Source organism: Branchiostoma belcheri, unplaced genomic scaffold (genome assembly GCF_001625305.1).
Source record: "Branchiostoma belcheri isolate BF01 breed outbred unplaced genomic scaffold, Haploidv18h27 scaffold8, whole genome shotgun sequence".
Lineage (NCBI taxonomy): Eukaryota > Metazoa > Chordata > Leptocardii > Amphioxiformes > Branchiostomatidae > Branchiostoma > Branchiostoma belcheri.
Genome location: NW_017804464.1, coordinates 428103 through 442643, shown reverse-complemented (window position 1 = coordinate 442643; position 14541 = coordinate 428103). Strand labels below are relative to the sequence as shown.

The window sequence follows — 14541 nt, the reverse complement described above, 5'->3', positions numbered from 1 at the left end:
TAAGAATAATCTCTGGCTCTCCTGGTCAGTCAATTGCACTGGTATACTGATGTGTCGAAGCATCAATGTCTCCGGAAAGACATCCCACGGGGAGTACACTTAGTGCATTGACCAACCAGGAGAGCAAGAGATCATTCTAAAGTCTAAGTGTTGGAAAACTGCACTCGATAAACCAAGTGTTTGTGTAGCAGAGTGTGGTGACTACATGTGCGAAGAAGTCCAAAGAAGTCCAGAGAACAGTGTAACTAACATACTCTGAGTTGTGGAAGAAGTGTGGGAGGTGGGCAGGAAGAGTGGGGAGGGGGGCACAAGTTCAAGGTTAGAGTGCTCCATATACTAAGTTTTTTGGCGGGAAAACTTAATCCAATTAATTAACCAGGTGAGGGTGCCAATTACTTTTTTTGGTGGGGAAAATGGACTTAACAAGGAATGAGCGTGGAATCGATGTGGCCTAAGGTAGGTACATAGTTTTTTTGCGGGAGAATTGAAAAGTAAAGAAAGACAATTTTGGGGGCAGTTTTTAGGGGGGTAAAGTGTAAAAAGAAAGGTCTAAAGCAACAGTTTTAGGGCAATTTGGCAGTTTTTTGCAGGTGAATTGAAGTGTAAAAAGAAAGGTCTAAAGTGACAGTTTTAGGGCAATTTGGCAGCTTTTTTGCGGGAGAATGGAAGTGTAAAGAAAGGTCTAAAGCAACAGTTTTAGGGCAATTTGGCAGCTCTTTTTGCAGGAGAAGGGAAGTGTAAAGAAAGGTCTAAAGCAACAATTTTGGGGGCGATTTGGCATTCGTACAATACGAAGAGGGTAACAACATGGAAATTTGAATTGATGCAGCCAGCTGAGATACAAAGTTTTTTGGGGGGAGAATTTAAGTACAAAAGTCTAAAGGGACAATTTGGCATTGAACTATGCAATATGAAGAATTTTTCAGTGTTGCTTGTTGTGGAATTGAAGTCACCGGCTACAATTAACGGTTAAATGGCTCCTCACGAAAAAAGGGAAATCTGAGTGCAAGTGTGTGCATATGGAGTGTTGTCTCGTGTTAATAAAAAAAACATACTCACACCTCCCCATCTTCTTTTATGCAGGTTGAGATCTGCTGATTAAAATCTGGTCCTTCATCCTGCTACAGTCCGGTCTCCAGATCATCCACAACCTCAACTTTAAATTAAGACAGAGAAACAAAAGTCAGTGCATAGATAACAGCTTTTGGCCTTCGAATCAAAGCTCAGAAGCACCAGAACAAAACTAGACCCCATTATTCTTTCAGTAGATTTAACGGTTTCAGCTATTTTAAAACCTGAGCCTCACTCTATCTATCTACAGTATCTTTTAGTTTTTACCTGTGAACTGACTTTAACCAGGAGCGTCTTTTAGGGGCAAATGGCAACTCAACATCCTTGCCATAAGTTCTTTCAGACAAGATTTAACGGTATGAGCTATTTCAAAACCTGCCCAAATTTTCAAACTAACACTGAAAACTATCTGCCGAAGTACTGTAACTTGAATGCAGGCTTGTACAGTTCAAGGAGAAAGCCTTTACATAACATGTCAACTCAATCTCTCTAACAGTCTATCTACAGTATCTTTTAGTTTTTACCTGTGAAATAACTTTTAACTGCAGCGTCTTTTTAGCGAATGACCATTCTGGGGCTGTCGCACAAATATGACTTTTTTTGCTGTTGCCATGTGCAGATTGTGCTCCCATTTATTAATCCAATGTTTTATAAATTGAAGTCAACAGTTTTACTGTCATCTTTTAAGCGAATGACATGTGTGTTATATGCCTCTGAGTTTTAACACAGCTGAGAAAAAATGTAACATGTAAGTTTCAAAGCATTGTCTCACCTGTACAAACTCTTCACTGTTTTGCTGAGCATGAGCCCTCGTTGCATCTCGTTTGGACAGAAGTCGCCCATCATCACAGGTTTCTCCCAGGCAGGACAGGAACATCAGGACACACCTAACCATACGAAAGAATCATTAGTATAGGGTTCTAAGGGCATCTCAAGACAACACTTTAACTGACCATAACAATAAAATCAATGGAACTTCCATTTGCTGGAATGGCTGAAACTTAAAAAAAAGAAACAAGGTTCATACATTTTAAAATTTTGACTCAATCATTGTACAAATGGTTTTCATTCAGTGTATATACAGCCAGCATCACTGCATCAAAGTAAGAAACAAAACATTAAATCAGAGCCTTGTCTTGTCTCCTCTCTTCATAGTTATCTGCCATCCACCTTCTGGCATGGCAACAGACATCTTTGCCCATTTTTGGCATGATGACCACTGTCAGAAGGCAATTCCTTTTTTTTCCAAAATCAGGCAAAAATTAATATGCAGGCTGATGTCATCCATTAAAATTACTTACTGTGGCCTTAGCCTCATCCCAGAAATATTGACAAGTGCACAGTGGCAGTACTAGCTAGTCATTTACTCAAATAACCAACAGTTGCCTCATGATATATCTTGACATTTTTCCACAATATTCTGATTGATAAGAAATAACAAAATGCTAAAATATGCAAACTGGAGCTGTAATTGCACCGCCCTGATGCTTCAGGGAATTTATAGCTTTTCTCAGAGCCACTGGGCACATGATAAATTAGATATAGTTATCTCGTAAGTTTTCACCAAGAAGTTAAAAATGGCATGAAGCGGCATATGTAACGTTAGAATACATGTTCTACACAGAAACTTTCAAATTGGCTATCTTACTGAGATTCAATGCAGTTTAAGGCATGTCCATTGTGACATTCGTTCATAAGTCATCATAAAATTTTCATGCCATAGAATATTCAAGCTGAACTGTTAACTGTTTATTCATTTGATTGATTGATTCCGTGTTTACATTTCTCAAGAAAATGGGCATTATTAACAGTTGTGCTTACTTGGGAAAACTATTCGGCTCCATCGGTGTCTCCAAGGAAAACTGCATTCTTCAAATCTTCATCTGACATTTCCCTCAGTGTCTTCAGGTCATCTGGTCTGCATTGGACCAAAGTCTTCTGTCATCACGAGTTTCTCCCAGGCAGGACAGGAACATCAGGACACACCTAACCATATGAAAGAATCCTAATCATTAGTATATGGTTCTAAGGGCATCTCAAGACAACACTTTAACTGACCATAACAATAAAATCAATGGAACTTCCATTTGCTGGAATGGCTGTAGAAACTTGGGAATTTTTTTTTTGACGACTGGTATCATGATGTGTTATGCCTCTGAGTTTTAACATAGCTGAGAAAAAAATGTAACGTTGGAAGTATTGTCTCACCTGTACAAACTCTTCACGGCTGTGTCTTCAAGAAGTCGCCCGTCATCACAGGTTTCTCCCAGTCAGGACAGGAACATCAGGATGCACTATTCTATGCATGATACGGGATAATCAGTACAACGCAACAAGCAACCAGGTACAGGTGAATATAGAAAAGTATATGAAGTATAATTATGAAGAAAACTTACTTATTGGATCTGCATAGGCATTTTCTAGCCAGTAGTTAGTCTGTCAGACACAGTAACTGCTGACCATATATATAGACTCATACAAACTAGTAACTTTATTATTTGCCATACATTGTACCCGTGGCAATCATTGTGCAATAAACTTTGACTTTCAAAGTTGGAAAGGCCAAAAAGTTTGAACATTCTTCAAATTGCTATATAAGGAACACACAAATTTGCCTAGATTAGAACAATATGAACAGTGTTGTTGTTCTTACATATCAGCAAAAAAGGCCAAGACAACAACAACAAATGGAATCCTGATATTAAGTCTCAAATACAAAATGTCCCACAATAATTTGTGTGCGACGAAGGAGATGGAAACTCCTTGGTGCGACATATCGTTCCACAAAACGCAAATTTCTGCAGAATAAAACGGTTAAAATGACGAATTATAACGTGGTCTGTTGCTACAGGTTTGTTGGAAGTACAAACATGACATATTTATACCCTGGATGCCAAACTAGTATCGGGCCGTTAGCCGTTTTCCTTCGGCAGCCAAGAGCCCTTCGCCCGCCTATCTAAATTACCGCTATGGGCCCGGGGGAGTTGAGCCCGAGGGGTTTGTAGTCCGACCCTTTAAATTAAAACGCAAACTTCTACAAACGAATTATAACGTAGTCTGTTGCTACAGGTTTGTTGGAAGTACAAACATGTACATTCAAGGAGCTAATTTGTTGCCTCACCTCGCAAGAACAAGTCTTTTTCCATGGCAGTCGCCATTTTTGTTCCCAGTCTCCACTGCAAAGGTCACGGAGCTGCAGCCGACGCACAGCGGTGGGACAAGTATCCAAGCGCAAATCTACGCCGACTGAACACGCACCATAATTCAACTTTTACAGTCTCAAAACTGACGTATTCCTCTAACATTCACCACAGGTTCCATCTCGATGCCATGCACAAAACAATCTCTGCACCCTTCTCTAGTATTGTGCAGCACTACTTTGTGCCCGGACTACTTTTGAGGGGTTCGCCCATAAATACTGTGTTGTGCGGTCTTAGTGTGGACCTCTCCTTGGTGCTGAACTCACCATCAATTCCATGTATTAAGTATTGCAGTTGTGGCCTCAATACTTTACACGACGTTTTGTTTGACACAACAGTACACCCATAGAAAAGCGAGGCATTGATGTATTTTAGTACATGTATATACAGAATATAGTACACTGAAGCCTGTAAATCATGATAAAGAGGATATCAGGGAAAACAGTTTGATCACAAATGCTGTTGAAAATATATCCTATTGCTATATAGAATGAAACAACAATCATAACAAGTGCTCTCCTAAATAGGAAAATGTACTGTGTTCATATTTGTAATAAAAGATTAGTCACAACCTAAAACTAAATATTAGTTTGAACTCTTTCAGAAATGACAACGAATAGCAGGGAGGGCCTAGCTTAATCAACGATGGCAATTTGAAAAATTCAGAGGATCGCAAACATGCCCTTTCCAGCATCTTTCATTGTATTTTTAAGGGTCTGCATGGGGGGTCCCTGTCACACTTCGCATGCTAAATTCTGTAAGGCAGCGCCCGCGATTTACATTTGTTCAGCTTGGTTTCACGTAGATAACATTTGATATCATATTTTGATATATATTTATACAGGTTAGCATATCAGATGGCGATATGCTAACCTGTATAAATAAATAAAAATGAAATGAAATATTTCATCGTTGTTTGACTTCAAATTATGCAAAATTGAAATGGCACAGTGCAGAATGCTGCAATTAAGCAACGATCACGTATTATGGTTCACTTGTAAATGGCTGGACGTTTTATCACATAGATGAGAGTTTAATGGTGAATAGATTGACCTGAATTTCCATTATGCAAACCTACTGAAATGGCTATGCATTGCGGCATGCGGACCCCATTTTTGAAAGAGTTTATAAATAAAAGCCAACTCACAGTCAAGTCCGATGTTCTCTTCTCTTGTAGATAGGTAACACGTCCTTCAGAAACAGGTAGATCCACCTGGGAATAATAGTCCTAGAGTGTGGACAGGTACACAGGACAGCTGACAGGTCCCACAGCACACACAGGAGACAGGTCCCACAATGTCAGCTATACATTAGCAGCATCTCAACTTGAGCCTAGGGTGTAAAAGAAATACACATTCAGAAAGATCACAGGCCAAATACTAGTATCAATTACTCACAGAGCATCATACATCATTTGTTTGAGTTCTAAATCTTGCTTTGGGTCGGAGCAAATTCTGAGTAGGGAAAGAGCAGAGCAAAATTGCAGTCAACATTCAATCAAAAGTCAACATGTTATTAGGAAAACAATGTCATGACCATGGAAAAATCAAAGTACATCTCACATAAAATACAGAGCAGTCACCAACAATTCACAGAATGCTATTCAAACATCAGTTCAAAAGCATTCAGGCACATCTTATATTGACAGAACATTATGGGAAAACATGGCTTACATAATGCATAAGTCAGTAGAAACAAGAATTCGGAGATTTCATACCTCCATGAAATATATGGGTTTTTGTAAGTGTTTTTTTATTTGTCTCATTGACTATGGAAATAAGGTCATAATTAGCATAACCTAGTTTAATGTTTGGTTTTCTAAATTCAAACGACAATATTTTTCGTGTAAAATTCCTCTACTTTGTCATTCTTCATTTCAACATGTCCTCACTAATAATGCAAATAACCCCTGCATAGTGAATGTGGTTTTAACCTTTAAGTACTAGTATCTTCGGACAACGAAGCCAAGCCAAGAGAGAGACTAGTAACTTACACATGTCACAAGGTATAGAATTCCCATCATTCACCAAAAAGGAGTCACAGAATTTTAACATTAATTATGCAAATTAGGTCATTATTTGCATAATTCGAATCTGTTGATGTTCGGCCTGATTAAGTCCTCATTTGCATAATTTGCATTTAGTTATGTTCAACTCTCTCTCAGCTACCTACACACCAAAAATGATAAAATACGTTGTTCCTATCTGGACTTATTGGCTTTTAAAGATTTCGCCAGAAAGTCCCCTGCAGTTCCAGAACAAGCTGCTAGGGGGACCAAACCCACACCACTTATTTCTGACAGGACAAGCTATCTGTCACCAAAAAGTTAACACCATAGAATGTTCAGGACAAAAGATACAAAAACGGGAAGTTCTGCCGCAGCACCAAGGTCATCCACCAGGAGGCCCATATTTGACCTTCACCTTTGTCTTCCTAAGACTTACCAACATACCAAATATCATCACAATCGAAAAAGGCGTTATGAAGTTATGCTGACTACAAATGTGCGGAAACACAGACACACACACACAGACACACACACACACACACAGACGCACCAAAAACAATACCTCAATTTTTCATGGAGGTAAAAATTCAGAAAACGGGAAGAAACGAGCGCTTCTATTAAATGTAGTAATGTTAGTTCAAAACGGACATGAAAATAGTGTTCCCGAACGGCAGCTTTTGTGCAGGTTTAAACATGTAGGGAATCGTTACCGGCGCAACAATTTCGCCATTCTGCGTGTTAGCTTCATTCCATTTCTTCTGTCATTGTTAGGCAGCCACCTAGCTGAAGAACCTGCTGCCTTTTTTGTGGCTAATACGAGATGGGGTTCGCCAGGCCTCCATCCATGAAAGGCGTGTAAAGTGCCTTTCCCAAGGGCACAAGATCGGTGACATGGCGGGATTCGAACCCGGGACATCGTGGTTCTGAGCCGAACGCTCTGCCGTTGCGCCATATGACGCCCAACGAATTGCAAAGAGTTTGGCCGAGAACATAGTACAATGAACATAGGACAATGTTGAATGTGACTCACCTCCTTAAACGGACGTAGCTCGTATTAAAAGACGAATTTTAACCACCGAGTTCTTCCCTGTCCAAGCGCCGTGACTTGCCATCTTGCTCTGAGCAGCGGCGTGGTCTTACCACCACCTGATACGGAATCACCATAATTTGCATATTCCCAATTAGATAATTAAGTTAGGCCATGTTGATTTGATTATGTGGATGGCATCCACTGGGAACCCAAAAACTGATGCGAGCGTGCGAATAAAAAAAAAGTTGCCTTCATTCAATCTAGGTGGTCATGAAGGTTGAACAAATGACTGAACACACATAGTGATATTTCATTGGCATGGTGAATAATTTTCATTTCGTCACATTTTCGTCTCTTCCTTTGGAATTGATCTTGGCATTCTGTGACATAAGTATCGTTTTCTTTTTTTCAGTTTGCGATATAACGTTATATTTGCTCATTTTGCAGCTGTTTTGTACGATTTACAGTATGGCCGAAAACTGTGTGTGTGCGTGTATGCGCATGTGTTTATGCGTATGTATGAATGTGTATGATTGTGTGGATAAGAATGTGTGTATTTGGTATATGTGCATGTGCGCGCGTATGTGCAGGAGAGTACATGTACTAACTTTACGCATACATGTGTGTGTACATGTATGTTAGTTACATATAGTGCACAATTATGCAATCACGATATTGATCGGATATTCTGATGAATGTTTAACCATTCTGGTCAATGTCCAGTCAAGAGAACCACCCCGTACCACGGATCGGTCAAAGTTCAGGTCAGACTACGTGAGTTATGATTGTTTGTGACGCACCTGTAAAGCAGGAACAACAGATTTCAAGCTCAACAGCTAGTCCAAGGAGAGAAGACATCCCACAAACCTTAAGGTAAGGTAATCCTCAACTGAGGTGAAGGATGATGCTTTTACAAGTAGCTATTATGGCAATGCGGCTTCGCTACAGCTCGTGTTTATGTATGTACATGTATAGCCAACCACACTCAGTCTTATCGATAAACATGTTTGGTCCTTTTTTTTACTGTGCCTTAAGTTCCGACTGTCTTCAAAGGGAACTTTGGTCAAACTTGGTACGTGACGTTTTGAGTAAGAAGCAAAGATAGATTATGTAAGTTATACCTACTGGCTGCCAGTACGCTATTTACTGACCCCAAAGAGGTCATAAATCTAACAATTGCATAAATCTAACAATTGCCCTTCGGATGGCGACCTGATGAGGTGCTCTTTTGTTGTTGTTATTTTGGCTCTGTTGTACTTTGCGAATGATTAATATAACTAGCTAATGTTGCTTGTATAAAACAACTTTCTATCTCCCCTGCACCTATATCTAGGTACTAGGTTTTGTCTCAGCCATATCCTATATCGTCTGTACAAAATTAATTTTCGTGAACGGTCAGGCAATATAAAGCACCAGAGTGCAAAATACCAAAAAAATGTAATAGTCTTTGTAATAGTCTTTTGGGTGAGGTATGGTATTTGATAAGGTATTGATTGCATTCAAAATTGAATAACAAGTACTGTAAGAAATAGTAGGCAGCATTAATGATAATTGTTTTTCTGTAACTCATAAAGACTTAACCATAGACCACTCAATATTATATACTTATACATGCCATGTTAAACAATCCGTTTCAGGTTTACAGCGCAAGTGTAGGGTATATACGTAGCAGCTGACAGGCCAATCTTCACATCATATAAGTATCAAGGTGTGTTTGATTCTACTTTGTACAAATTACACTCATTGAAACTCACAGTAACATGTGAACATGTGAAAGTTATTTTAACTTTAAAACGCGCACGTGTAACTACCAACACAGAAAAAACTTTCATCATAATCATTATTTAGTATCTTATGTTTTACATCTTAAACCAGGACAGAGAGGGGTGCATCATGGGTAAGAATCCACCAGTTGTGCTGATGTTTCTCCTGGTCATCTTTAAGATGTTGGGGACAGCGGAAGGTGCCTGCAGCTGTACGCCTTCAACGTGTGACTGCTACGGACAGGGTCTTACCAGCGTTCCTCAGGACCTACCCACAACCATCACGGAGTTGGATCTGACAGAAAATCAGATCACAACTTTAAGTCAGTCAGATTTCTCACGTTATAGGGACTTAGAGACTATAGAACTTGATAACAATCGCATCTCTACCATCAACAGTCAGGCGTTCTATTCCTTGTCGAACTTGGTCACCTTGTATCTCTCCGAAAACCGTCTGACAAGCCTAAGATCTGATATGTTTGTAGGGTTGGAAAAGTTGCAAGACGTTAATTTTTACACAAATTACATCGATGATATTCAGGCTGGCACTTTTAACACAACTCCACAACTAAGAATCTTAGAACTGGGTGATAACAGGTTAACAACTATCAGATCTGACATGTTTACAGGGCTGGGAAAGTTGCAGGAACTAAATGTGAACATTAACAACATCACTAACATTCAGGCAGGAACATTTATATCAACTCCACAACTAGGAACTCTGGCCCTACATGATAACAAGTTAACAAACCTCAGATCTGACATGTTCACGGGGCTAGGGAACTTACAGAGGCTTTTGTTGTACAATAATGACATCAGTGATATTCAAACTGGTACTTTTAACCCTACACCACAACTTATAAACTTATTCCTGTACAACAACCGCATTCAGTCCATTCCGCCCAACTTACTGGCGAATCTTCAACAACTGAGATACCTCAGATTTGATTACAATAACATTACGACTTTTCCGTTTCAAGATTTGTCAAAACTACAAACAATTTCTCGTCTTTCTCTTAATAATAACCAAATGTCAACTCTTCCGTCAGCGGCCTATGACATACTTTCATCAATATCTAACGTAGACATTGACAACAACCCCTGGCAGTGTGACTGTAGGATGACTCCCTTTAGGCTAAAGATGAACGGGTCTTATCCTTTTGAAAACCAAATCACTTGCTCCCAACCTAGCAACTTCTCTGGACAAAACTTGATAGATATACATCCAGACGATCTAGGGATATGCGAAGAACCAAGCATTGCAAGGTTTCAAAGAGTTGCAAACAATCCTTTGGTACAAGGAAAGCCTATCTATTTAGTGTGTGAAGTTTCTGGGATCCCTACACCAAGCATTACAGTCACTCTCCCATCTGGACTGAACGCTACAGTTGTATCGGATGGAAGGGTGACTGTTGATGAGAATGGTAACATTATCATACGAGATGCTACATCATTAGATGTTGGCCTGTACACTTGCATTGCAACAAGCCCTGTTGGCTCAACATCTGCAGGACTTTCCATTGATGTACTTGATGTAGAACCAAGAATTGTGAAGTTTGACAGTTCTGTGAACACTTTGGGACAGAGAAAGTCTCTGAGTTTGGTCTGTGAAGCTTCAGGTAGCCCACCACCAGATATCACAGTCATTCTCCCATCTGGACTGGTTACAACTTTAGATGTGCATGGCGCAGTAACCATTACCGATGTTACTGCAGCAGATTCTGGTCTGTACGTCTGTATTGCAGTAAATGTAGCTGGCTCAACTTTTTCCACCCTGGCCGTTGATCTACAAACTGTGCAAACAACTGTTTTGCCATCATTGACGACCATTGTCACAACACCTTCAAAACAACCAAAATCTGCCCCCACTTTCTCCCAATCTGTACTTCTTGGTGCTATTTTTGGTTCTATAGCAGGTACTCTCATCATTGTTGCCATCATTCTAACAATCTGGTGCAAACGGAATAACCAAAGTCCTCCCAAATGCCCAGATTTTAGTGTTCTGTTCAACAACCAAACACAAAAACTAACTGTGCTAACCAATGAGTATGATCTGACACACTTAAAAGCTTCATCTGTTAACAAATCTGAATGAGCACTGTAAGTGTTCTTACTGTATAAATATATTATGTACTGTATACTCGCATTGTCCAGTTACCAGGGCTAGCCCCATGAAATAACCTCCAGGTTGCTGGGCAGTCTTAACGGTATATTATGTTACTCGTAAAAGTTTACAAAGTACCTCCCTTTATAAAGCCCTCCTTAAGATTTGAAAGCCATGCAGGCAAAAAGTTGAACAACCAGCCTGAATATCACTGTCAATGTGTTAGAATAAATGCTTAAGAATATCACCGTATAAAGCTGTATAGTAGATATACAAGACCTCATTGTATACTTTATCAACTATCTTAGCACCTATATGTAGAATTGTAGCAGATTTTTAGCCAGTAATTTAGTCGACACTCTATAAAGCATAGTACTCATAGAACTTGTATATTATGATTCCAATATTTCTAAATATGATGTAAAGCTTTGTTACTTAGATTTTTGTGGATTTCATGAAGCTCGTGAATTTAATATCGTGACAAACTGTCTATGGTGTTTAAGCGTACTTACATCATTTTAGACTAATATCAATAAAATAAAGAAAATGATGATTGCACGACACCATAATTGTCATGTAGTGTTTTTCTAGCCTCCACCAGGCCTTCCTATGGGGGTACGGATCGTAGAATTTGACAAAAAGGGAAGAATAATTGGCTAGGAGAGTAAGTCCGCCGGAAGGCTAATTCCTCCTTAACTGTAGCAAACCTCGCCGGGCCAATTATTCTCCCTGTTGGCTACATTTTACTGTTTTTGAACCCACGTTGTTAGTCTGGTGGAGACTATAGTGTTATGCACGTATTAAGTGTCGTGTTGATAGCTTTATAGCTTTCACATATACGACACTTCACTACGTACAGTTGTGGAGAAGAGAGTGCACATTCCTACAGTCTAAAATTAGAGGATAAAAATGACAGGCGAGCCAACGTGACTATTCAAACAAATACTGCTCCAACAAACCGGTAAATTTAGATCAAGTAGAGATGACTATGAATCTTTAACGTAGAATACAGGTTTTCAACGTTCATTGCGTAACATAAAGTGCATTTAGAGTACTGAACTTTTATGTAATGAAATATGGGTAACTCTTGAATTTTATAAGGTTGCTTAATATATACGTTTGTTGCACTTTGTGACATTAAAAGTACAAATTGTTTGCAGTGTGTGTTGATAGTCAGTGAATTCTTGCAAAACGAGACAAGAAATCGCTATTCTAAGCGGACTGAACTGGTTTGAACCTGCTGTAGCTCTAACCTTAGCCGCCCATGCACCGTCCAATTTAGCTGTCAATCAAAATGGCAACCAACCAATCATCTCTTCTTATGACTGTTGGTGTACATGGAACTGGTCCAGGTAGGTGTGTCATACCTCTTTAGTTGTTGAGTGACCCCCATTATCCACCCTATATTCAATGTCGTTCCCAATTCTACTTCTTTCATTCTCCTTAGGCTGGGTTGGGGTGTTTTAAAAGATGTACCTGCATCTGTCCTATAAATTCGAAGCATTGTACTTTTTCTGACAGCCTGTTTTCCAGTCGATCTTTTTAATTGTAGCTTGTGTCTTGGAAGGGGATTGTGAATGTCCTTGTAAAAACTGTCCTGGATTTCTGGGGGTGGATTTGCTGATAAAGGCTATGTCACGGCATTTCGTAGCCTGGTGTCCAGTCTAGCGTGGTTTTGGGTCGGCTTTCTTCGGGGATGTACGAGTTTTTCCCGCTGGACTCAACCAGAGTCCGGTAGGTTTTGAGCGATAGCACACCACGATTATCCATCCGTACAGGTGATAGGGCTTGAAAAACTCCCACCGGGCTGCCAGTTGAGCTGGGCGGGGGGAAAACTACTAGAGCCCGGAGGAGAGACCGTCCCAACCACGATACACTGGACACTAGGCTAAGCATTTCCCCGACCGTGTATGTACATGTACATGCAAGGCAGGCCGGAATGTTGCTGACCGTTGTGACAGCTGTCGTTGGGCGCTGACTCAGAACCGCTGACAGCCAGCTCTGTCTTATATTAGCCAACAGCTCATCTTATATTTGGAACCTTTTTAATGCTTCAAGGTTACGCACCACCAGACTTTGGTGTACCCGCATGACACCGACCTGCTGGGAACGTATACCATCTCTTGACCGTTCCCCTGCATGAGGTGACCCTGCTCTGAATTATTGGACGGCTGAAATTGTTGGTCCGTCGCCACTTCAAGCCTCGCCAGAGCGTCCTTGGCTCCTGATTTCTAGGTATTTTATTTTGTTTTTTTGATTCACCCGTTGAAATAACGTTTGCCAGTTGTAATAGAACTGTGAGTCGACGTGTTTAGCCCAAACGTTCAATTCTAATTTGTCATGGTTTCTTAGCGCTAAGCCATCAGTGAACCAAAGCAATATGGAAAAAGTACGTCAACAAATGTATTTAACACTTGACGTTAACAAGCTATAGTTTGAGAAAAAGAGGGACAGAATTTTTTTAAATACATTCCTGTTGACATATGTTCATCCCTGTACAAACAGCTATTTAAAATAAATCTATCAGATTGTCTTAATCAACATTAATCATTGCCAACATGGCTTGAAATCATTGAGTAAATCCACTGGTAGGATGTAAAGTAGGGTAGCTCCATTGGTTTGGACCTTCTACGAAACATTTACGTTATTACAAACAAACAAAAAAACTGTGAGCGCCCAAAAACCTCAACAATTTCAACAAAAATCCAATTTATCTCACGTTTTGTGTGTTTTGTCGTTCTTTGAATCATACTTTACCATTTTGCGTCATATACCAATTATGAAATTAAAGGTCCCACCAATCTAATTTGCAATGAACGTAGTTTTGCACGGTACTAGATACGCCTGGGCTCTTCAGATTCTCTGACCATGGTTCTGGATAGAGCACAATTACGAACACAACACAACATGGGATGTATTTTAGCATTGTCGTCACCCCAGTCAGGTCCAGACAATATGACGGATGTCACATGTGGCCACCCGGGGCACACAACTCATTCTTCACGTATAGCCACACAAATCATCATCGGGGAATATCACACGGCTGGAGCCTGGCTTATTTCGTCCATGAAGTAGTCCATTTGTAAGAAACTTGTACGATGGTTTAGTAGTCTGTGTCCTTTCCCCCACTTTTGAAGACAAACAAACAATCGTGCTAGGACTATTAATAGAACAGGCCTATCCCAAAGTATACGCGTTAAGCCCCGCCAGCCTCCGTCAAAGTAACGCAATGTTTGACGAACCGTTGTCATTTTCTCATTAGCTGAATTGACATCCATCCATCTATCCGTCCGTCCGTCCGTCCATCCATCCATCCATCCATCCATCCATCCACACACACACCCACCCACCCACCCACCCACCCA

General features: G+C 40.1%; 2 protein-coding genes across 3 annotated transcripts in view; both read left to right on the top strand.

Moving 5' to 3' along the window:
• The first annotated feature begins 8091 nt into the window (after window positions 1-8091).
• On the top strand, window positions 8092-11732 carry LOC109486278 (immunoglobulin superfamily member 10-like). Of its 2 annotated transcripts, none has more exons than XM_019790065.1 (3): window positions 8092-8182; window positions 8947-9017; window positions 9254-11732. In XM_019790065.1, the coding sequence occupies exon 3, from the start codon at window positions 9254-9256 to the stop codon at window positions 11165-11167; it is 1914 nt and encodes a 637-aa protein (XP_019645624.1). In that variant the 5' UTR covers window positions 8092-8182; window positions 8947-9017; the 3' UTR covers window positions 11168-11732. The 2 variants fall into 2 exon arrangements, with proteins under 2 accessions (XP_019645624.1, XP_019645623.1); XM_019790064.1 differs by having other exon boundaries at window positions 9185-11732.
• A 1355-nt stretch (window positions 11733-13087) lies between these two features.
• The window catches only part of LOC109486342 (protein N-lysine methyltransferase METTL21A-like), a 4264-nt gene continuing 2810 nt past the window's right edge, over window positions 13088-14541 (top strand). The window contains exon 1 of the mRNA XM_019790168.1: window positions 13088-13411. The gene's annotated coding sequence lies outside the window, so the exon portion shown is untranslated. The remainder of the gene's footprint in view (window positions 13412-14541) is intronic.

Bases quoted from the DNA above. Each gene is read 5' to 3' on its own strand.
- LOC109486278 (XM_019790064.1), top strand. From the start codon at position 9,203: ATGGGTAAGAATCCACCAGTTGTGCTGATGTTTCTCCTGGTCATCTTT.